Source organism: Cantharellus anzutake (genome assembly GCF_015039405.1).
Source record: "Cantharellus anzutake strain C23 chromosome Unknown EI90scaffold_42, whole genome shotgun sequence".
NCBI lineage: Eukaryota > Fungi > Basidiomycota > Agaricomycetes > Cantharellales > Hydnaceae > Cantharellus > Cantharellus anzutake.
In genome coordinates this window covers 334,864-358,611 of record NW_024066992.1, presented here as the reverse complement: position 1 = coordinate 358,611, position 23,748 = coordinate 334,864, and the positions used below count along the sequence as shown (strand labels likewise).

At 49.1% G+C, this 23,748-nt stretch overlaps 5 protein-coding genes across 5 annotated transcripts; 3 read left to right on the top strand and 2 right to left on the bottom strand.

The window, feature by feature from the left end:
* Positions 1 to 7,948: 7,948 nt before the first annotated feature.
* Positions 7,949 to 10,172, bottom strand: EI90DRAFT_3018273 (uncharacterized protein; the record flags this gene model as incomplete). The annotated part of the gene is made up of 16 exons (XM_039057216.1): positions 7,949 to 8,011; positions 8,044 to 8,214; positions 8,285 to 8,481; positions 8,540 to 8,585; positions 8,644 to 8,692; positions 8,749 to 8,881; positions 9,007 to 9,062; positions 9,118 to 9,169; positions 9,191 to 9,215; positions 9,269 to 9,303; positions 9,361 to 9,386; positions 9,447 to 9,490; positions 9,619 to 9,694; positions 9,832 to 9,845; positions 9,907 to 9,985; positions 10,045 to 10,172. 16 exons carry the CDS (start codon positions 10,170 to 10,172, stop codon positions 7,949 to 7,951), a joined length of 1,194 nt encoding a protein of 397 aa, XP_038913384.1.
* A 1,220-nt stretch (positions 10,173 to 11,392) lies between these two features.
* On the top strand, positions 11,393 to 12,816 carry EI90DRAFT_1828825 (uncharacterized protein). Its single transcript, XM_039052241.1, has 2 exons — positions 11,393 to 11,987; positions 12,058 to 12,816. The coding sequence occupies exons 1-2, from the start codon at positions 11,775 to 11,777 to the stop codon at positions 12,565 to 12,567; spliced, it is 723 nt and encodes a 240-aa protein (XP_038913383.1). The 5' UTR covers positions 11,393 to 11,774; the 3' UTR covers positions 12,568 to 12,816.
* A 1,188-nt stretch (positions 12,817 to 14,004) lies between these two features.
* On the top strand, positions 14,005 to 14,739 carry EI90DRAFT_3068264 (PHF5-like protein). Its single transcript, XM_039061084.1, has 6 exons — positions 14,005 to 14,087; positions 14,142 to 14,174; positions 14,244 to 14,280; positions 14,336 to 14,439; positions 14,494 to 14,616; positions 14,672 to 14,739. Exons 1-6 carry the CDS (start codon positions 14,069 to 14,071, stop codon positions 14,686 to 14,688), a joined length of 333 nt encoding a protein of 110 aa, XP_038913382.1. The 5' UTR covers positions 14,005 to 14,068; the 3' UTR covers positions 14,689 to 14,739.
* A 212-nt stretch (positions 14,740 to 14,951) lies between these two features.
* On the bottom strand, positions 14,952 to 19,057 carry EI90DRAFT_2833823 (uncharacterized protein; the record flags this gene model as incomplete). Its single annotated transcript, XM_039053639.1, is given in 14 exon segments — positions 14,952 to 15,139; positions 15,200 to 15,258; positions 15,313 to 15,428; positions 15,486 to 15,554; positions 15,610 to 15,846; positions 15,898 to 16,042; positions 16,092 to 16,151; positions 16,171 to 16,266; positions 16,344 to 16,449; positions 16,503 to 16,606; positions 16,727 to 16,968; positions 17,479 to 17,975; positions 18,032 to 18,893; positions 18,953 to 19,057. Coding segments are annotated over 14 exon segments (2,886 nt in total), but the record flags the coding sequence as incomplete, so codon positions are not given.
* A 2,942-nt stretch (positions 19,058 to 21,999) lies between these two features.
* Positions 22,000 to 23,582, top strand: EI90DRAFT_3018270 (uncharacterized protein; the record flags this gene model as incomplete). Its single annotated transcript, XM_039057215.1, has 8 exons — positions 22,000 to 22,065; positions 22,119 to 22,161; positions 22,216 to 22,335; positions 22,384 to 22,619; positions 22,675 to 23,232; positions 23,295 to 23,371; positions 23,433 to 23,500; positions 23,560 to 23,582. The coding sequence occupies 8 exons, from the start codon at positions 22,000 to 22,002 to the stop codon at positions 23,580 to 23,582; spliced, it is 1,191 nt and encodes a 396-aa protein (XP_038913380.1).
* Between the last annotated feature and the right edge of the window lie 166 nt (positions 23,583 to 23,748).

Genomic DNA, 23,748 nt, shown 5'->3' with positions numbered 1-23,748 from the left:
TGGCTATCATGTAGGGAGATCAGTCCGAGCCAGGTCGTCATATCCAGCTTGAGGTTCGCGCGAATTCCTTCATCCTTCTGCACTCCCCCGTAATTGTTCGAATATTCCTCAGTTATGCCCAAACCCAACCATCTAAACCTTCAGTAGGCTAACGTTATTCCGCTCACATTTGCCCGCCGGCCGCTAGGCAGGTTCCCAGTACTGGACTAGAGCTAGAGCCAGCCACAACGTTCCATGACGGCTTAGCTCGTTTCCATTTCCAATTTGACGGTCTCACAGTTCCGCGCCGTGTTACCACTCAAATGACCTCTGCACATGAATTCCCGGAAAGGGGGGAATTGGAGTAAGGTGCGACGAGGCCGAGAGTGAGGGAAATTCGACTGAATCTCATTACGATCCGAAAATACAATGATGGGAATCATGGCAACTTGGCCACACGTATGCAATGGTTTGTTGTCCCCTGATTTTATTGGGGTTTAATGGATCCACAAGTTGGTGTGATGCACAGCGTGTCCATACAAGTATGTACGTAGTGAGTAGAAGTTGGAGAATAAATGGCGCCACTGGCTTGTCGCGCGCGCACATCGTCCTGCACAAATATGGCCGCGCAATCACAGCCTGATTAATAACTTTTTCGCCGCAGGATTTGTTTGGGATGTCAACCGACCTTAATTGTACACCTGTGTCCAAGTCGCTTTTGATCAGAGTACACACCTGTACAGTGAAATATTAGGACTATCCATAATCGATGACTAAGGGTGTTGAATTGTGTGTGTGTGCTTTTTTGTCAAGCGCCCTGCATGGCCGCAACGTTGGAAATGATTGATGTATGATGGTAGCACTGCACTGGCGCATATGCAGTATAGTGCAAATGGCAGCTATCCTTTCTCCCCTGTTATCCCCATGAGGGACGAGGTCCAGGAGGATTGATATCGTACTAGGAACCCATCGCTGGAACGTAAATCTTCATCCCACACAACTCACCATTTTTATACGATTCGTATCGTATGCAATACGTGTGAAGGCTAGGAGGCACATCCATATAACGGGAGCGAGCAGATAGGGTAGGATCACTAATTATTCATATTTCTAGGCCAGCAATCAGGGAGGTGTTGGATACGAGTGTTTCCCATATAGCTATATGCGTTGTGCCAGGTGTGACGATGCCAGGCAATCCACATGTCCCTGTCCTATGGGAGACAGTAGTGGGGTGGTGGGCATCTCCTACAAACCGATTTCATTCCCGGCTTCGCGGGAAGAACGCCGTAATCGCTGTGAACGAACGCAGCGGTGTTGCAGTTGCGATCACACATATGGCATCCTATACGTACCCTGATAAGTTGTTCTGTCTAGCCCAATGGCCTTGCGGGCCTCTTCTCAATTCGTAGGATAGGTGAAATTATGCGAAATTCCTAATGGTGAAATGCGCGATTAAGGCGGCTGGCCCCCGGTGTGGTTTGACCACGGAGTTGTCAGGGTCAATTGACTCGGCAGTTTGGGTGACTACGATTACTGTTATAAGGTTGTTGAAGTTGTGGTAGATCATGAACCGATATGAATCTGCATTGCGCTCGCAGGTGCGTGAGCACAGCCCATCACATATGCCTGTACCGGAGTGGTATAAACGAAGTCGCGCCAAACTAGCGGGCGTTTGGCCGGAGTCCGAGATCTATGGTGTAAACATGATCTCCCAAAGCAAGACGTAATGGAAACTTATTTGCGGATTGGCAAATAGCACACCACATTGGAACGATTGTCACACACCCAATATGGTGTGGTACTCCAGCAGAAGAATATTCCCTTGGCGGTGGATCGAGATCACCTTCATTATAATAGTATGGGGAGTAGTGTGATTTTAAAATAGAATAGCAACCCCGCCGAAGAGTACATGGGCAGCCAGGGAAGGTTGAAAGGAGCAGGGTTAAGATAATCAAATCAATTGATTACTTTATTGGGAAGGCGAGCTTCGGGACTTTGGGAAGAACTCGATCGGGATTGGTTCAATCCAGGCATGAATGCGGCGGTCCAACAATCCCGGATCTCATTCCAAAGATGTGAACTCGCACTCGCACTCCTTTGGGAGTTGCCTCCCCGGTATGAAGTCGTCCAGAATTGACTATGATCTATCGCAAAACCAAGAAACAGCTGGAACCCCGTCAGCGCATGTAACCTTGGGGACATCGAGTCTCGCAGATAAAGGCTCTCTACTGGGTCATAGCACGTAGTAGACCAGAAATGGACAAAACTTTGAATTTGGCCGCTATATAAGCGCCCTGGGACCTTGGGTATTGTACCCATTTCGAGCGTGCTTGGGTCTTCCGCAGGATTTCCATCGCCTCGGAAAAGGGTAAAAGCCTCATACGAAAATAGCTTCGGAAAAATCCTGAGCATATTGGTCATTGGCCACAAAAATAGCGGGACTAATATTGAACGGTGAGAAGTAACGAGGGATTTGTTCACCCAGGTTTCAGCACAAGAACCTCAAGCCACCAGACTTTGTCTCCCGCTAGGACGCACAGAAAGTTACCCAGTAAATTGGGTATTAGTGCTGCGCATGCGAGACTTCAAAACTGGAGTGATTCCTGTGGCAAGCCGCATAATCCTCGACAGGAGAAATCCCGTTATCTCCGGCAAAAGATAAAATCAATAAGGAAAGTTGGCCGCAGGCGACCCAGAAGGCAAATGCTGGCCAGAGATCCATCCCAACTGATATTCTAATAGGGGGATTGGCTAAACCCCTTTAAACAGCATTCTCCGCACTTATAAGCATCGAAACTGCCGGGCTTGCTGCTCTCCAGCGGGTTCATGTTAACGCTAGCATGCTCCCAAAAGCTTGCTGTGAAGACGCTACGAAACAAAATATAGGGGTTCACAGGTTGGTTTAGAGCCGTCCGTTTATCCAAAGGATCATTTCGTGGGATGTGCCTGCGCCGAAGGGAGCACGTCTACGAGGAAACACTGGTCGGCGGAAACGGACAGGTAGCGTACTGGTTGGCTAGCCTGGCGCATCTAGCTTGCCGTCCGTGACCGGGCGACCCAGGGATGGTGATGCCCATGTGGAACAGGGCAATCGTTGTCTTTAAGAATGTGAGCATTGCCCCTGTCCCGAACTGCCAGTTCCCCTATTAGAGTTGAGGAGTGTGAATGAAGTTCCGCGGTAAAGATATAGCTGGTAATAAGCTCGTCTCAGGCTGCGAGCGGGCAGAACGATCGGCCATTCTGATACCGCGCTGGAACAGCCTGTTCTGGGAAGTGTGCGGGTACGAACAGTGCGCATTGGCAGGAGCCAGAGGTGCAGTATTTCACTGTCACACTTGAACTTCATATCTGATGAAACCTAGGCGCCGCATGAAAACACGTTGCAAGCAGGCGTGGCGGTGCTCCAGTTCATCCACCTCTTTAACTCCGTTGCCGACGCTTGCGCTCTCCTATTCCTCCGGCCACTGTGTCTTGCCGGGCTATCCATCACGCGGAGGCTCCTGTATCTATCTCCGTGCTGACTGAGCCCTGAGAGTGTTCATCAATGCTCGTTGTCTTGCTCCTCAACTTGTTCCTGCCGTTTGTGTCACCCGTTGTCTCCTCTTCAGTCACAAAACCACTTATGTGCTACAAAGCCCATTCTACTCACCCGAACATACCCTCTGGAATACGATTGTATCTGCAACGTGTCGTAGAATTGAAATCTATTCAAAAACATCGTGTTAACGAAGGGTGGCACGGTTTGGCAGCTTTTGCTCTGTGCTACGTGCAAGACAGCCCTCTTGCTAAACAGTCCGTTGGAAGAGTGTTCGGCACTCGCCCTGTTATTTGAATCTCAGCTCCAGGTCCAGGCTTCGTTCCCCCCTAGCTCGAGACTCAGCACGCGCACGGCTTTCCTACTTTCCTCACGGTCGTTGCCCAATAATAGGATCATGGCTTAGTGGACTACATTCACAGTCGCGTCATATGTACACTTCAAGTTCTTGCTGCCGGAAAGATCATTTCGTGCGACCATCGTCGTTCCCACAGTTGATATAGAAATGTAGAATTACCCTTCGGTTCAGCCTGTCTCCAAATATGAAGATCGTAGCGGTTGCACAAGTGGCATTGTGGCGGAACTTGCGTTGTTGCTGTTATTCGACTTTTCGCCACTGGCACCTTCGATTTAGCCGGCCACACTCAACCCGCCTATCGCCAACATATCGCCAACAATGCTCCACTTATTATGGTGCAAAACCTCTAGAGGTGTTGTTCCAGGGACACAGTCTCAAAACTCCTCTCACCTACTAGCAGTACCCTGATATTCTTTGTGCGTTTAATACGTTTAGCACGCGTACAAACCTTCCAGATGGACATTAACACTAACACTTGGACATCCGCTCCGACATCGGGGCCAGTCTCCAGAACCTCACCAGCCGAGCTTGATGGTGTCGCAGACCAGGGAGGAGCGCAGACCCTCTCTTGCTCCTGTGTCATCGCATGGATGGCAGCTTTCGCCGGTCCCTTCTTGGGACGGGGTGTGTTCTCTCGTTAAACCACGTCTCTGAATATCGTTCGTGGGGTGTTTCGTCTCAGCCAAAATAGCACCCAAAGATGAGTGGCCACCCAGAGATGAGGCCCATGGCTTTTTTTCGTGCCACCCTCGGCCAACACTTCGACTTCGCGCTATCTTCACAACTCATTGTCATTCTCTGTTCATTCACCCCTAACCTTCATCGCCTCGGCGCCCGCCGCAAACACGTAAGCTGAGAACATTTTGCTCTTCCGCCTGCTGTATCATAGATGGATATTCTGGCGTCGGAGATATTTACATCATGATTGCTTCTCTCAACCCAGGGGAAAACTACTGTATTATCCATCACTGCACTGATCATGCGTCTTTTCTGTCCGCTTCGTATTACGGCCGTTCTCAAAATCCGCTCGCAGCTGGTCATCACACTTCAGCTGCAGGCTTCCGGTTTGTTGGGTACTCAGACCCCTGCATGGGCCTTCAACATGTCAGCTCTTATTGATACTACTATGCCTATGCAGCTCTTCATGGATTATCGGAATGCTTGCTTGAATATGAAGTCCGTTTTTGAGGGCAGCTTGTCATTCGTCGGAAGTACAGATCAGGCCTTGCTTAATAAGCAAAACGCCCCAAATAACACTCTCGTGAACCATAATGTCACCAAACTTTTAATAGCTCGATGTATGCCGCAGTGCCTTTGCTAATGGCATACTACATAATTGCTCAGGTACTACCGCATGGCACTAGGGGTGCCGCGGATCTCAGAGAACCAGTTCGAACTGTGAACCCAAACACGGTTCGGTTCTGGTTCTTTACTTGGGAGGGTATTGCGAACCGCAGAACCATTGAAGGGTTGTAGCCTTATCCATGTTGGATATTGTGCATACATTCATAACGCATATATTTTGTTCGCGGCTTCAGGGTCTTTGTGTAGGACGCATGCATTTGGGAATATCTGGCCGAAAAAAAATTGAAAGGGAGATTTAACGATACACACTCGGACTGGTGCAAATCCTGACAATGGGGACCTGAAAGCGAGTTCCATACGGACCAAGAATTACCTATATATATATATTTCTAAGCACTATAGATGGCTCTTGGTTAGTGGTACAGGCCTGTTCAAACTGTTCCGAACCGAACCGAACCGGGACGGAACCGAAATGCGGTTCGGTTCGGTTCTGGTTAATGGCCCCTCCCGCATACATCCCCACCTTTGTTACATAAACTATGTCTCTGCACATCGTAAAGCTGGAATGGTGGGTGGTCTCGTCCTAACTGAAAAATAGCTCCCATGCATGGATGAGTGGATACCCAGAGATTCCCCCAGCTTTTTTCGCGCCACTCTGGACCAACACTCTGATCTCGCCTCATCTTCGCAGCTCATCTCCATTTCCTATCCCCCCCCCCCTAAGTCCCCTCGGCTCCCCGCCGCACACACAAGTGAGGACATTTCGCTCTTCCGCCTATCACGGAAGGATATTCTAACCCGAAGATATTATTGCTTCTTTCTCGATCCGGAGGTCAACTATCGTGTTACTTATTACTGCATCATTTATGCGTCCCCCCCCTCCTCTCCCGTTCACTTCGTATTGTAATTGTACATATCCAGTGTATTGTTGGAATCTGGTCTCGTCAATTTGGTGTTTTCGCACACAGATTCGGAGCCACCGTAGATGCGAACTCTCTGTACAAGGTCCAGTATAACTTTGTCGTAGATCTTAAATCCTTGGTCGACAGCTATAAAATGTCATTGAAGGAGGGCGTGTCTAACCAGAGTAAACCAGTCCAACAGAAAACTAGAAGTTGAAAGCATTTAGCTGACATGCCTCCACCCACGCTCATTATCTACTTCCTGGATGGGTCCACTCCTGCAGGAATCAAAGGACTTTAAAAGGAGCTTGACCATCAGTGCTCACTCAACGAGGGGATGGACATGCGATGCCGTATCCGCTTGTTTCGGCTCTTGAAGTCCTATTGAAGCCATATGGATCTGATGCATCGGTCATGATCCCCCTCACAAGGAGAACGGCTACATCCTCCATCAAGGCCTGCTGTATGCATCAGAAAATCGCTCATTTCATTGCCAATCTGATAACATCACTGATGGCGCAGCTTGAGAGACTGAAAGCTTGGGGTCGAGCTTATGCCAAATTTAGTCATTTCGAAGTGCAAGCGCCAATATTGAATGCAGCCATTGTTGCGGCGCCGCAGAAATTCCATCAATTTACTGCTTATCGTACACTTCGACGCATTCTAAGCGTTAAATAGCCTACTAAGACTAAGGCTTTGGAGAGATAGCGACCGGCTAGCTACGCAAGGCCAGCGTCACGGCCCTGATCTACGCTTGGCTCGCAGACCTCAGCTAGTACGACCCTTGCATACCACTGTGTGGAGTAGGGCCGATGGCCCCGGTATACGTGGGAGAAAACCAAGATTTCAGATCCGAGACTTCCGGTCAGGCTGGGCCCAGAGATAGATAGCCAAAATCCCCATCTGCCCCTGCAACCCCTAGCTAGGGTCTTTCTGATCAAATCATCCTGGCGATGGACTGAGAGGATTTGCGTTGGTTTCTATCGAATCCCTTGAATATCGCAATTGCTTATTCACTAGAGCTCATCCCCCTCCCCTTCCTGTCACCGGTGATCACACTGTTCGCCTTAACACCACAAATGAATTCAAAAGCTCATTAAACCATTTCTAGCAGGTACAAGGACGGTGGCATCGGCAAGCGTGCCATGACAATTAAGTATACCCCATTTCAAGTTGCTACTAGAACCCCCCGATTTGGATCGTGATGGACGGCTTCCCGGGCCCTGCTAATTCCGCTATCCGACCACCCACGGACTATCGTTCAGCTTCGTCAACCGAGCTGGACTCGGAGGACACCAAGGGCAAGGGGAATGAGTACTGCCAAGGCTGCGCCACAGCATTAACACTGTTGCACGGCACAGGGTGATGATTTGCGTGCAACACCAAAGGGATGCCTTGGACGGAGCTAACGCTATGTGAGTTCTTTACCCCGTTCGCCTTTCACTCTTGCCCGAGCTTTCTCCTGAAGTAATGTACTGTGAACTTGCGCATTGCCCCACAACCCCTGACTTTGTGACTGGCATTTGTAAGGGACGCGTATGCTTCCTCATTCGAAAATCCTCGGTGTCAAGAGTCGCCCGTTTGCATTGGATGATATTGAAACACCCGCAACGTAGAAAGGCTGCATGTTTTTACAACGAAAAGACCCGAAGGATAGCGAAATAAATGGGGGCGCATGAAAGTAGCGGAAGAATGTCCTACGTAACGGTACATACGAGAGTTGGATGTCGGAAATAGATATGGCGAAGGTAGTTAACTTTACTTCAGTTTCAACGGGATAAAAAGGGGCCATACGGTCTGGCACTAAACGATGGTGGTATAGATGTCGAGTAACGACTGAAAGTGAGAGGTTGACGCGTGGTGCAATCTCTATGGAGATGTTTTTGATCGACGTCCTATGATGATCTGGACTAAAGTAAGCTCCCCATTCGACTATGGGTGCATCATCAAGGGGGAAAACCCACTATCTCATCATGGCTGGCATCCCAGATCGTGGGTAGTCCAGCGGAGGAGTTCCTCGACTTGTTGGACTTCATACTCGAACTCCTTGTTGGGGTAGCCAAACTGCCTATCACTTCATCGTCGAACACGGAGACAACAGTTGACACAGTCGGACCACTTGCTAATTCTTTCGCCTGGAATCGGGGAGTTGAGTTGTTGAGGGCATGGATGGGGCTTCGAAGACGGGTTGCGGGACAGGTGCACTGAGGTCGAAGTGTTCAGAAGAGCCGATGGCATCGGCTTAAGGCCTAATCGCGCAAGGTCGGATCTCTGCATTTCAACATCGGATTCAGATTTTAAGCTCCCGTAGAGTTGCGGCCTCCCAGGACAAGTGAGACCAACTTGGCTCCGACGTCTATTTAGACTTGCAAGAAGCGTGCTTGTGTAAAGCTTTGCAAGCACTAGAAGAGTTTTCAGTGCCCAATAGCATAAGCTACAGCACACATAGAAGGGACACACAATAGTTGAGTCCTACGTGAATTAATTCGTTCGGATATGCCAGGAACTAAACGTGCAAGAGTGGTTTATGAGCTATGGGAAATAACAGCACAATGAAGACATACCGTCACGGCGTCCAGAATGGCTACAGTACTTGTGAGTGCTGCTGTATTGCTATACGTTGGGCGCAATTCGATGCCCAGAATACGAAAACCAAACGGGGAACTTACATCACCCACACTATCATCCGCGATATGAAGTGGTCAGTTCTGGGGAATTGAGATGAGTCGTCGAGGAACATAAACGGTATGATGATCACTAACTCTGAAAAACCCGTCTTACTCGCCCACAGTACCCAACAAACTGTCGCAGTGATCATCACATCACATGCAGCCGAGCTGAAAAGCCACACCGTAACCTGGTACTGAAGAAATGAAGAATATTCATTCAAAGTGGGATATAAGGAGTGCAGCACATCCATGACTCACCTTGTACCTCTCGTACTCTGAAAAAAGGCGCAAGCGGAAAGTTGTGATGCAAGCGACTAGAGAAGACAGAATCAATCTGAACTCTGGTATGTCGGGTCCATACACACTCACATTCCCCAAGTGCTAAAAGGGGTTTTACCGGACATGAGTGATGACGAGAATCCTAGCAAACATTATGACCCACCGAACGAAAGCAAAGCCACGAGGACCTATTACGATGTGTTAGAAAGAATCTTAAAGGCTCGCCCCATTCACCACCTACGATGACCATTCCCATGAACCAAGTTCTCCGATTCACTAACAACTTCACTCAGCACTTCACATAACATGCACTAGTGGAAACACCAAGCTTACAACGCCATGTCCTGCGAGCGAAAAAACTGTAGGGATCATGCCAAATATCAACGTCTCAGCTTATCCTTGAATGAGGGGGGACTTACAGCTGAACAACTAAAGCAATGATAGGCTCAAGTATGTATGACATCTAGCGAGATGGTGTGTTCAGAACCGGAAGATGGCTAGGATGATGATAAATCAAACTACCGAAAATGTCCTGACAATGTCCGTTCAGCTTCGTTAATCCAGCAACTATAACGCAAAGTATGAAATTACCAGTGCGATTTCCCAAGAGCTTCCGGTTGTCCCCACAGTGAAATCTTGCGAAGAGGGTCTCAACAATTGCACTATGCTACATACGAACAAGTTTGAACATACCGCGTATCTGTACACAGCTATTGTGACAAAAACTTGGTGGAGAAAATCAAGAACGCTTTCCGGCACTCCTTTAGAGGTTGTCCATATGAGAGAGTCGATATTCGCGCTTACCAAACCAACGAAACCTGGGATAAGAGGTATTAAAAGACAGAAGCAAAAGACATGATCTATAGATCGAAAGCTCACCGTTACTTTTAGCCAGGTGGGGTCATTCGGAAAACGAGAGAAATAGTGGAATGCTTGGACATTGAGCACTCCGAAGATGCTAAGGAAAAATTATGAGCCTGCGAAATGCGTAAGTATAAGTAGCGTAGCGCCGCTGACCATGCAGATAAAGTGGCAGCGATCAACACAACTCCAACACAGCCGTCTATACCCGGCACTTTCGGAACATGGTGAGAGAGGTTTAACAATGAAGGGATGGGGTTTGCGGCTAGGAGGTCTCTCTCCATCACAGGTGACGGGGCCCAGGTGAGAAATGGAGTTCTCTCACCGCTTCGAAATCGTTCTTATAAGACTAGTAACGATCAATCTTCGTGCAAACACAAATGGAGCATGCCACCTTTATGAACTGCCTGACAGAGTACGGTGTATGTAACGGGATCGGGCAGAATCATGGTCGTCAGTCGAAGATTTCCATGATGGGAAACAGACTATTCAATAACGCCACATCTTCACTGCCTTAAATGATGGGAACGGGCGAGTAGTTCACACCGGCGATAGGAATCAATCATAGCCCCAACAGGATCCGACCGATACCAGCGGAACTATGGAAGACACCAAGACGCCTTGCCATCTCTCAGTGTGTGCAGGGGCAGGGGGGCCCCGGAGAGTGTCAATTAAAATTATCTTTGTCACACAAGAAAACGAATCGCAATACCGGAAGGTGTGCGCGTGCAAGTACCACTGCTGGACGAGTAGGGGAGGGGTCTCGCAGCGCTTCCTCGATGTTCTGGAACACACCCAAGCAAATCGGATCGTTCTCGGATAATCACCAACTGTACAGCCACTTCGTCCGGCACATATCTCTATTCACTTCATCGCCTTTTAACCCAAGCACAAAGACTGAACCCTTGTTTCCATGTGACTCGTTCTGATCGATGGGCTCTGATAAGCGACAATGGGATAATGGGGGGGGTTAGAATTACTAGAAGCAAGGAAGCCAGGTTCACTCTGGGTTGGAGCTGATGTGCTTCTGTCTTCGTTCTCGCGAGTGCGGAACAACAACGCCAGGAGTTAATCTTCCTGTTGGATCCCGAACTACTCTCACCACGATTAGGATTCGTCATCTGTTACCGGAGTCATTAATATTGTGATGGCCTTCGACGCTCGGACACACTTCCAGTGTTAATCAAAGCTTCACACTCCCTTCAATACCCGACACGGTCGTGGTGTTTTCTCCAATCAACTATGACCAAATATCATCTTCTAAGTTTATACTCTATGGCTTCTGCTGGTCACAACAATCATGATGTGATGACAATCATGCGCGGCTCTGTTTTGGCCCACTTATCAGGACTCTTCATGAAGGGTGCAGTTTTTGTCACCCAATCCTGCGGTATCCGGTCGTCAGGTGCACAGCACCATTGCTTCTCATGTCACCATCTATAAGGGTCATATTTTATAACGTGTCTGCCTCACACGTCATCGTTCGTTGAGAAGTTCTTCCCCAACTTCCAAGATTCACGATCGCTTGCACATGCATGCACTCTATTTTTCGCGATCTTGCTAGGGATGCGAATTGTTACGGTTTCAGAACCGTCGGGCAGCTATTCCCGCGGATTTTTGGGACCAAGACGATAGCGCCGCACTCTGCACATTCGATGATTAAAGATGTTTCATAATTTTTGCTACGTTATCACTCCCATCTGGGCAGACTACTGAAGGACGTACTCAATGATGCGGAGACGGAGCAGCTAGACGACGCTGACTATTCGTTCTTCGTTCCCCGCTTCAGTAATTCTCGTAATCGGGAAAACCCGAGAAAAAATTTACTTCCCGCGTTCAATTCAACGTGATTTGGACCACAATCACTTTGATCGTTCCCGTCGCTAATGTCGCACAACGTTGATCTCTCGACTTGGTCGGATGACCGTCTGGCCGAAAACTCGGAGGACGAGGAGTCACTTGGGGTTGCGAAGTTGAGGGAGCGCAGGCGACGACGGCAGGGGAGAAAGGAGCAGCGAAAGCGGGAGGAGGCGGCGCGGCTAGCTGCCGAGGAGCTGAGGAAACAGAGGAAGCGAGAGGCAGGGGCAGAGGCGACGAAGGTGAGTATACCGGGTTACCACTATTGTCATCGGACTATAGATGGGGAAGGCTGAGCGCTTTGATAATTAGCGCAGGTCCGTCGCAGTGGTCCTACCATCAACGCTGGGTGGGAGGCTACCGTGTCTCCGATGCGCCGAGCGCGGACTGAGCTGCATCCCGGGCTCCGGGGAATCCGCACCGTGTGCGGCGTGCAAGAAGGTGAAGAAGGGATGCAATCGCCCTAAGATGCGCGCGGAGTTGGGGTCGTCGTCGGTACGTGCGAGGAAGCGGGTGCGGGTGGAATCGGAGGTGTCAGAGGTGTCAGAGGTGTCTCAGGAGGAAGCGGAGGAGTTGAGTGTGGAAAGTCTGGTCGCGCAGATCAAGGGTCCGATCATCGAACTCGGCAAGGCAGTTCGGTCCCAGAATGCCCTGCTGGGCCAACTTCTAGCTCTGGTTGCGGACTTGGGCGCTACCAAGAGGCCGGAAGTCGATGAGCCCGCGGAGGAACACCCGGAGGCGAACGCGACGGTCGATCCATTGCCTACACATTGCCATGCCACCTACGACGAAACCGTGGTTTCATATCTGCGACCTGCCTGACGGAGCAGCTAGACGATGCTGGCTATTCATTTTCCTTTTTTTGCTTCAATAATTCCTAATCACGACTTGTTGACACATTGTCATGCCTACATCGAATATTTGCGACCCGTCTTCTACTCCAGAAGGGGATCTGCGACCTGAACGGGCAGGCTCCTACCGTCCTTGACATCTATATGACAACACTGCGTCTCATTTTGTATTGCCACAATGAGCTAGCTAATCTTCGAGTTGTCCATCAATTCCGCTGTGGTATCCTTTAACTTTTCTGCCAATGACTCGCATCGAGTAACGAGATGTGGACATCGTGAAGCGTGGAAAACAAGGCTCGAGAGCGATGATAGAGATGGTGCTGGGCCCCCTGTCCCCACCGACCTTGATCAGTCCAAATTCAACTCTTTATGGAAGTCACTAGGACCAGCCATGCATGGACCCACCTCCTATCATGATGACCTTCTTCTATTTGGACGGATATTGTGTTGCTGTAAGGATGTGAGGTGATGTTGGCGGACAATTCTCACACCTTCGGCAGCATACCGGCCCTTACTGCCCAATTTTTTCGCTCTAAATGTATACTTTCTCCGCTGACCTCACTGGCACTTTTTCCTTTTTCTATGGTCAATGTTACAGTAGAAACCAATGCCATTAAGGAGGACGGGAATAGCAGGGGAACTGGCTACCGTATTCACTTAAATCCTCGAAGGCTGTTTGTGTTTCACGAATCGAATCTCGTGCTCGCGAGTTTGGATTTGACCGATCAGTGTTTCGGTGAATCGTTACGCTGCAAAGTACCGCCCTACAATCGATGTCACCTTTCCAACAATGCCCATCTTTACTTCGCTTACTGAACATCGGTCGTTACTGGAACTTGCTCTTGCTACAGGGTCCAACATCCATTTTGTGATAACAGGAAATGTCCATATGCTCAGATTCTGCCTCATTCGCCGCCCTCGGTGGTACTGTGCATCGTTGGGAGACACACCCATCGAACTACACGAAGTGCATCTTTTTTGGTAGTTGCTCACCAAACGATACTGTTTGGACATTTCCCCAACAGTCTTATAGTCATTAAACATTAAGGAGAGGGCGGGGGTTAATGATATTCAAGGGGTGCCTGGATGAAAATCCAAGGGTAACCCAAAACTGGAGCTTCCTCCCGATATGCAGTACAATGGGGATTCCGTCACCTTGTCAAAGCATTTACTTAGGCGCTCCAAAGACTGGATCCAATCCACTACCGTTGTGGCCTCCGCGAATCCTGTCAGTGGTCCGTTTGTGTACACGCCAGATCACACTTTGTCTTATCATGCTGCGCAGAACTACCATTGAGAAACCATCCGTTGTCAATACCACACTCTAGATTATCCAAAGTGCGGCCCCCTTAATATGTTTGTGGTCATGAAAGTGGGGAAGGCCTCAACGGGTGCATGCGGAGTCATCTGATCTTTGAGAATTGGAAAATAATAATACTATCTGTCTTCATAAGCGCCACCATCGTATCAAGATGTCCAAACATCATCCTGGTAAGCCCCGAGCCTACCTATGCCCCATTTGTTCTATTGATGCTCCCTTTACAGATTTGATTATGTGCCGTCGGCAGCCTGGGATCGGTAAGTTTGTACCTCTTGCTGACATATCTCAACGTTGGCCAATTCTTTGCATCTTCTCGACGAAAACAGCCATTGGACGTCTCTGCGAGAAATGTGACGGGAAGTGGTAAGTCCTTTTCTTTCCTTGGATAATCATATTTCAGAGCGGTTTTGCCGATCAGCCCCATATGCGACTCATACGTGAGACCTGAAACTCTCGTCCGTATTTGTGATGAATGTAACTTTGGGACATACGGAGGGCGCTGTATCATATGCGGATCGCCTGGTGTGTCCTCCATTCGGTTTGAACGCCTTCGGAGCTAACTTTCGACATGGCCAGGTATTTCCGATGCTTACTATTGCGCGGAGTGCACCAGACTAGAAAAGGACCGGGACGGGTGCCCCAAGATTGTGAACTTGGGCGCCAGTAGGACGGATCTTTTCTACGAACGGAGACGATTGGGTAAGCCCCACGAAACCCAGATGCAATTGCAACGATTGTTCATTTCGCTTCTTAGGTTTCAAGAAAGGCTAGACGTCTCCCATACGAGCTTTCACTCGTGGCACTGACTAATATCCATGCCGGTGACCTGTAATCCCCCCGGGGCATCATTGCCATTCGAGAAGGAATCTACTGCTGTATAACAGAGCGAATATTCATTCATGACATTCAAATGATTTCAGGAAGCAAACACGACATGATCCAATACTCCTATCTTCCTCGTTGGGTTGTCATGGTCCACAGCTCGTCTGCATGCCCATTCAGTACTGCTCGAATACCGCAACCAGGAACACGAACCTGAATTTGGTCATATCCACCGCACTTTTGATAACCAGGAAAACGTGTGTGGAGTCGTGGACGGATAACTGTTCACAAAATTCGCACAGGTCTGCGTCACAGTTGGCACATCTGTACCATGTTCCATAGATGTGGTCTACACAACGATCGCACAGCGCCGCATTGTGCTTGATGCGAGAAAGGTAGTCTGCTTGAGATCATTAAAAAAACTCGAAAGTGCAAATTGAGGAAGTCGGGACTTTCGCACCTCGATATCCTTCCCCATATCTATTGCCGTCTCTGTCTTGACCAGCCGGGATCTCATAACTACGATAAAACAACGTCGGAACAGCAGCCTTGGGTGGGAAAAGAAGTACCGACATTGGAGTAATGAGCGGCCGAGAATTTTCAATTGGTCGGTCTACTGGCCGTGGAATCTTGACAAAGATGTGCATGGCATCGTGAAGAGTAAAGGAAACAGCCTCGCAATCCTCGCACTACGTGTAACGCAAGGCCATGAGCATGGAATTAAGAGCAGAGTGACGAATCCCTACGAGGTTGTATGCAGAGGAGGATGGCTGTGAAGGACATGATGCACACTGGTACCGAACGCCGATGATTGACTGCAAAATAGGTGAGATCCGGACGATAAAAAGGCACCTCTACAGAACCGCATACTTTGTCGCATCCCCGGCATAAGATATGATGATTCATATTCTCCCATTCATCCATCCTCTCGGCTGTGGAATTTGGAAACCCAATAACGGTTTGTTGGTAATTGGATCCGGCGGAGTTCGCCCGCGGTCTCCAACAGGGATTATCGACACCGATAACTGAAGCGTCCCTTCCCATCACTAAGGCGCGCGCTCGACGGCTGACGTTTCTTAATTCCTTGGTCTCCACCGGCATTGGGATCTTTGGGGACAGATAAATTGCATCAACATTCATTGTTGACGGCTAGCTCACCTTGATCATAATATGGGAGGAGTCGTGTTCTCCATCGGGGGCGGTTAAATTACCCGGGAGTCCCGCACTTTCACAATTCGAACATATGTCGACATTATCGCATAAGGCACAGTGGAACCGGGCTCCTACAATGTCTTGCAGGCAGCTACGGAATATTTATCGAATGCCCCAGTCCGCCATAAGCTCTTACTTACTGGTTGCACTTGACTCCAGGGTGCTTCATGGCTAGAAAGCGGCTGGCATTAACAGGCATCCTGGGAACGTTACCATCACGTACACTGTTCCTCCATACTTATGCTTTGGAGGGGAGGTGGTTTTCGGTCGGGAATAGCCGCAAACGCATGGGAAGGATGGATTTCATGTACAGAACTGCGGGATGCGCAGTCAGAACCGCGCATCTGGGCTCAGCCAATAAGCGTTCGGCAAGAGTAACTGACGCAGCTCACCTGTAGCACGAACGGCATAAATTGAATTGTTCGCATGAAAGGCATTTGAAGCGATCCTTATCGATTGTCTTCTGACATATAGCACATGAGCATTCGTCATCAAGTTCTGCGGATCGTGTCGGCATAGCACGCATCTCAGTGGCGTCCAAAATTACACACCAACGTCTTGCCATCCTGTATCTCCCCAAAACTTCTCTATGTACGCGTGACGGATTAGTGCTTTTCGTTTTGGAGCATTCCTCATACCCATCCCAATGTTTGGGCTCACTGTTGTTAACGAATCTCCATGAAGCGAGTTACCTACTGCGGAACCTCCTGTAATGAAGTGATGAGTCGGCGAGGAATTGGATGGTGACCCGATGGGTACTGCCAGAGTGGTAGACGATGAAAGGGATGTCGCACTTGGACTGTGAGCGGCATTCAAAGCGTTTTCCGCATGAAGAACCCCAGCAGTTCCAATGCAATTTGGGCATAGCTCGTAGCCCGGACCGGTTTCAATGGAAGGGGATGATGCCAAGGAAGCAGATGAAGTTGTTCGAGCAGGGCGCGGCAGTATGTGATAAGACGAGACTGGAGAATTGCTGTCCGCTTGACTCGGATTCGAAGGGGAGCTAAGTGGACTCCACTCCGTTTTTTGGGTAAGTGGGTGTCGTGGAGCAACCCAAGCACATGTTGAAGGAGGGCTAGGTACAGAAGGAAGGGGCTTATCTGCAAGGGGGGTCCGGGCTGATGGTCCAGCCTCCGAAGAAGCCTGCTTCCCTTTCCCCTTTGTGAAAGTAGACAACGAGTACTCATCACTTGCGAGATTCCCTTTCCCGGTGTTTGCGATTCCGCCTCCAGTCTTGCTTCCCCCAAATAGATTGGCAAAAGTTGCAGCGACCCCAAGAACCCGAGATGGTTTCTTATGTATCGATCGGCCAAAAAACGAAGGTGCCAACGATGATGTGGAAGCAGAAGGAATGTTTTGAAAATCGTCAACGCTTCCATCGTCCCTAGCTGAACGGTTCACTTCTTGCTCCGTGATTGGCCCAATACCGTTCTGCCGATATCGTGACTCCTCAAGCTGTCTGGATGGTGGAGCAGGGTGTGTGTAGGTGTCATCCCAGGTCTGCAGCAATAGCGAGGACTGGCTTACGTCCCCAATCGAAGTTGATGATGGCACAAGTACGCCCAATTCATCTCGTGAATGATCTTCTAGTGAACTAAGAACGACTTCCTCTCGATTTCGTTTTGGTCTCTCGCCACATGTAGCGCATACATATCTGAAAGAATCCAGGATTTCGTTACAGGAAGAGCAGCAGGTCACTTCGGTAGGACCATTACAAGCCGACATTTCGGACTGCAGTATGGCTTGCAACAGCTCGGGAGAGACGTCTGATGGATCACGGAATGGATTAGCTTCTGACCAAGTAGCTGCATTTTCCTGTGCCTTCTGGCCTGGTCGATCCTGTGACGCCAAAGGTGACGGCTGAGATGCGCACTCCGAATCCTTAACAACCGGATGACCGGATTCCATTGATTGTATTGCGTCAACCCCGGTTGAGGGCTCTGGGATTGAAGAAATATCGGATGAATAAGAGTAATAAAACTTTCCCGATGGATGTCGATGCAGGGCCAGTCCCCCTGTGTCGGCTTCGTCGGGATTAAGGGAAGAACACCAGATCGGACGGAAGGGAACGAAAGAGAACTAGCTCCTTCGATGATGTCTTCATCGGAAGCAGATGAAGGTATTGAAGGCCTTGGTAAATGGCCCATCATGGTGCGGATGGCACGATCGTTCTGATCCTGGAGCCACCTTGCGCCCCGGTCATCAGGATTTCCACCAAATGACACAGCGAGATTGGGTGTGTGGGTCGGGGGGAAAGGTGGAAGCTTCGACACAGCTTCCTTGCGCAAGCGCTCAAAAACCGAAACATCAGTTGCTAAGTTTACACCAGATCTAGGTGGGCTATGTGGTTCGGAAGTGGTCGAAGGGACAGGAGTCTGCGATGCACCGCTTGATGAAGCGTATGAGAGTGAGATTTCCACCGACTCCTCCGCTGGCGTGTCAGTCTCTTCATTTTGTTCTGCTAAGATTTGCGAAGATATTAGAGACGCCGTCGCTGTGTCCTTCTGCGCTCTAAAATCTCGAGATCCCCGAGCACTGCTCTTTTGAGACGCTGCAAGTGCTGTGTCTCTAGAACTAATAGTAACCATGTCATCTTCAATATCATAGTTTATTGATGAAAGTTCGGCGCCAGTAACAGCCTGATGGCTCCGGTCGCGTGTTCGCGCAAATTCCTCCACGCTCGCCAAAGACGAAGTATCAGACAGGCTCGGGCCGTCGTATTCCACGAAAACAACTATGCGCAAGGTGATTTTCCGGGTCGTTCGACCCGAATGGCCGGACCAAGTAGTATTTCCGGAAGAACTGGGATGATCCTCCCCTCCTTGGAAATATGAGATCGCTTCAGTCAAGTCCTCGTCTGTAACAAGCTCAATAGTCTCTCCATCATCATCTTTATACGTCATATTAAAATTTGAAGCTGACAGAGAAAAAGCCTGTTCCACCTGTCATTCACAAGATTTGTCAGTTTGGTACCTGGGGACTCGTTTGCAGGGCTACATACTCTTTCTCTGAGGGTCGAGAACGAGAAATTTCTAGCGGAATGGAAAGTGATTCGACGAACTTTACCATTGAACTCGCATTTAACCGTGAGCGGTCGTTCCGGGCGATCGGAGGAGCCTGAAGAGATGGCGCTTGCTCGATCGCTGGAGTCGTTGAGCCCATACCGACTAGGCTGCGCCCGGAGATAGTCAAAATTTACTGGGACGTGAGCCATATCCGACGGTTCCCAAAGCTTCTGAGCGTCCCAAAAGCCCGAGACCCAGATTTGCATCAGCTGCTGCGGGAACGATGAAGGGCTAACGTGGGCCCGTGGCGGTGAAGGGTTCAATTGGCTTACGTAACTATTCTCGACATGAGACCCCTAATGACGCAAGTACTGGTACTCTATTGTCGACGAACTCGAACGACCGGCAACACTTAGGCCAGAGACCTTGAAATATTATAAGCTCAAGGAGGGGACAGCCGCACCGCCACGTTCACACGGGTGGTAGGCCACGGCATCACCATCTAACATGAAGGGCTGCAGCTTGCGCCCATGGAAATTCTCATCTTGGATCGTCTTCTGTTCGTATGCGGAGTTGGTGTTTCATATGTGCGCAATATTTTACTGGCCTCACACGCCGTAACATCTCAACCGCCCTAACCGAAAACTTGCTGCTTTGAGTGACTAGAAAGGCAGCTGGCGCTGTCTTAACCTTGCTCGCGGCGAGATCTTGTCGAATTACACATCCTTATATCTAACTTCTGCCTCATAAGCTCGGGAACGTTGATTGGCCGTCCCTCCCCTCCGTCTTTTTCTCATTCTGTATGGCACTTCCCTCAATCTCTACTGTCCGGACCGGCTCTCGAATGCACCAGGAAAGAGCATTATTCTAGCTACATAGCAGGTCCTGTTAATGTTGAACCCTAAATGAATTCTACCGTACAAGCAACCCATCATTTTGCCTTAGACGGAACCTCTGATCCCTTTGAGTCGCATACAAATCTTCTGTTTATTGCCTCTACTATGCGACTATGAGCATTGATCCTGTATCCTGCACTGGACACGATGATAGCGGATCATCATGCAATTTTAGTGCCATCCCATACTTTGTAATTGCAAGCACCATCCTGGATTATATTGGCTGATGATGTCTCCGTCATCAACCCATGCACAGTGCCCCTGTGGTGAGCGTGTTTCCGACCATCCACATTATTATCTCATACATTTGCCCACTCGTCTGGCCTTTTTTAAGTTCTATTTCGAACAAGTATGCATTGCTTACACAATTGTATTTCCTATCATTTGGCGAGAATAGCGAGGAACGATTTGCTGTCTGATGCTTCCAGCACATTCCTCATCGTGTAGCAAATGAACTCAGTTGTATTCGAGCAAATGCAATTCAGTTTACTTGGCCAACTCTCTTGCTGGATGTGGTCCACTGCATCGCTCACAATGTCAACTGCTTGCTCTTAGTGAGGAAGAATGCGAGTTTATCATAGAAGAGGCATGGACTAGTGTGCGCACTGCGACACAATTACTACATCGCCCCAGAAGTTCCAAGGAGAGGAAAACAAGAAGAAAACAAAGGGAAAAACAATCAAAGAGGAGCGAGATCTTGGTTTGACAGGTGGCGTCCACCACGTTACATAGTGTCATACTGGGAAGGGTACATCGGCAAGTGAGTGATGTGTTTCATCACTTAGAGCAATATCTACCGTCTGTTACCACCCCACAGTCCTGACCATCTGCAGCCGAAGGCTAGTCGCTCGGTCGGGTGTTGGGAGGCAGGAGCACAGGGACATGTGCTTAGAAGTGTGGGAGAGCTAGGGCCAATTTTGGGAGTGAGACTTAGCCGCAGAATCGCTGTTCATCTCTCGTTGCGAGATTCGATCTGAGAGAGTTACTTAGCTTTGACAACAGACTAGACAGTCAACGGATGGGAACATTGGGGGCGCAATCCATGTCATGTGGGACGCGAAAAATTGGCTCACGCACAGGAACCCTAGCCGCACGGCTTGAAAGTAGCTCAGCATGCCTTGGGGTTTGCGGAATTGAAGGGAGCACCTGACTGGTAAGAGATACGGTGCGATAGGACGGTTAAGAGCCGTCCCCATTCCCAACTTTCACAATATTGATTTCATGTTTCGTTACTGAACATTAGAGCACTCGGAATGTGTCAGTTGTGAATAGTAGGAGCTAGGTGACGTATTATCGGCGTGTACTGTAAAGACATGACAAAAAGCCATTTCTTATCGACAATATTATGCTGTGCCTGTGCTGGGGGTCCTTTGCATATTACAATCCAAGATAAGCGGAAATTACGCAGGAACGTTTGTTAACATCGAGCGCCTCCAACCTACAGAACCGAAATAAGTCACAGAAAAGAAATGATAAAAGAGGCAACACGAGCCTGCATGGTGTGCGCATGGATCATGTCGTCATCCTCCATATCGTGCTAGGGTTTCAATTATCTCGACTTAGTCTGGGAAGCCAAACATTGCTGCACGCTTCACTTGCCTTCGCTGGTGTCTCGTCAGCGTTCAAGATAGCGCCCTGGAATGAGAATTAGTTGCATACAGACGTTAAGAGAGCTTAGAAAAACTGACGTCAAAGGTGAATCTCAACGTTCCTTTCGTAAATAGTCGTCAAGGAATGTAATGGCGCGCGGAGGCTGCCACTGACCTTCCGCCATGTTCCATTTGTCCTAGGTCAAGTTGCGTGAGTTAGGAGCATGACTGTAGTATGCGCTACCCACATGGGCAGCTTTAAACATCTTCCTGAATGGGACATTCCTGCCTGGGACGAGCTCAATGGGTACAGACTTTGCCAGCCCACTCAGGACACAAACCTAGACTGAACTTAACGGCTGAGATCTGAGTCAGTATTCCGCACCAGTATGTGCACCAGAAGCCATATTACATAGCGTGTTGAAAGTGACATTAAGGGTGATTTTGTCCTTTACGACTGGCGTGATATTAGGTTTCACGTCTGTCATGTTTGGCGCGCGATCAAGTGGCAGTGCAGGTGTAGATTGAATCCCCGGTCCACTTACGCGTCTAACTACGATGTCAGCGCCTGCATTGGCACAGTTTGATTCACGCAAGATTGACGCTCTGACAGCGTACAGGGCTGTTAGCCTCTCATGTCCATGTCCATTTACATATATTAACATTCGCAATGGTAGAAACAACGAGAACACGAGAACTTCAGTGAAAGGCTCAAGAATCGTGGGTAGAACTCGCGTTGTGTCATTCCGTTGGTCAACATTTGGTACGGTGTAGTGCGGTTCTCTCTTAGGGATTTAGAAAAGGAGTATGAAAAGACCGAAGAAGATATCAAAGCAGTTCAATCCGTGGGCCAAATCATAGGCGAAGTGCTTAAACAACTTGATGACGAGCGTTGTACGTCGCCTATCCACTCTTCATTATGTGAGATTGATCATTTCTCAGTTATTGTGAAGGCATCATCTGGGCCCCGCTACGTCGTGTCATTCAGGCCAACTTTGCCCGTTGACAAACTCAAGGCTGGCACGCGCGTCAGTTTAGATATGACAACGCTGACAATAATGCGAATATTACCGCGGGAGGTAGATCCCCTTGTTTATAATATGTCACTTGAGGACCCTGGAGGTGCCTCATTTGCTGGGATCGGTGGCCTTGGCGAGCAGGTCCGGGAGCTAAGAGAAGTAAAAGCCGCGTTTCCCCTCCTGTCTATTACTGAACGTTAATTGTTGTACGAAGATGATAGAACTTCCCCTTATGAACCCTGAACTCTTTCAGCGTGTTGGTATAAAGCCTCCTAAAGGGGTGTTGCTGTATGGCCCACCTGGCACTGGGAAAACTCTCTTGGCTCGAGCTGTTGCAGCTACACTCTCAACCAATTTCCTCAAGGTCGTCTCTTCTGCCATTGTCGACAAATACATAGGCGAATCGGCCCGCATCGTCCGTGAAATGTTCGCATACGCCAAAGAACATGAGCCATGTATCATCTTCATGGACGAAATAGATGCCATCGGCGGTAGACGATTCTCTGAAGGGACGAGCGCCGACCGTGAAATTCAACGAACGCTAATGGAGCTCTTGAATCAAATGGATGGTTTTGACACTCTCGGGAGAACAAAACTCATCATGGCTACGAACCGCCCTGACACATTAGACCCGGCTTTGCTACGTCCTGGCCGCCTTGATCGAAAGATCGAAATTCCGTTGCCCAACGACCAGGCGCGACTTGAGATCCTGAAGATCCATGCAGCGCCGGTCAACAAAGGTGGAGAAATTGATTATGAAGCCATTGTGAAGGTTCGTTTCATGCATCTCCGAGTTTCTTCGAGTTTGGCCACGGTTACATGTCATTATATCAGCTTTCCGATGGTTTCAATGGTGCCGATCTCCGAAACGTTGTTACGGAAGCTGGAATGTTTGCTATACGAGAAGACCGGTGAGTGCATCGTACGTTGCTTGCCATAAGGTTGCGAAACTGAACATGCCTCCCCTCTCAGCGATTACGTTACCCAAGAAGATTTGAGCAAGGCAGCACGTAAAGTCGGTGACGCTAAGAAGCATGAAAGTGAGTCCATTTTAGTCTGTCGTTCACAATACGCGGAATGCCAATACTCCTCTTTTCAGGCAAACTTGAGTACAACATCTAGCATTTAGACCCACCACTGTCTGGGCATCTTATAAACGATAACGAGTCAATAATATAATCAGAACCCCACCTATTTCTATCCGCCTATGGTGATTGATTTCATTTTCAGACGACAAGATTGTGTCTTCGAGCGCGGAGCCATAATCAAGTCTATTCTGTGCATTGCG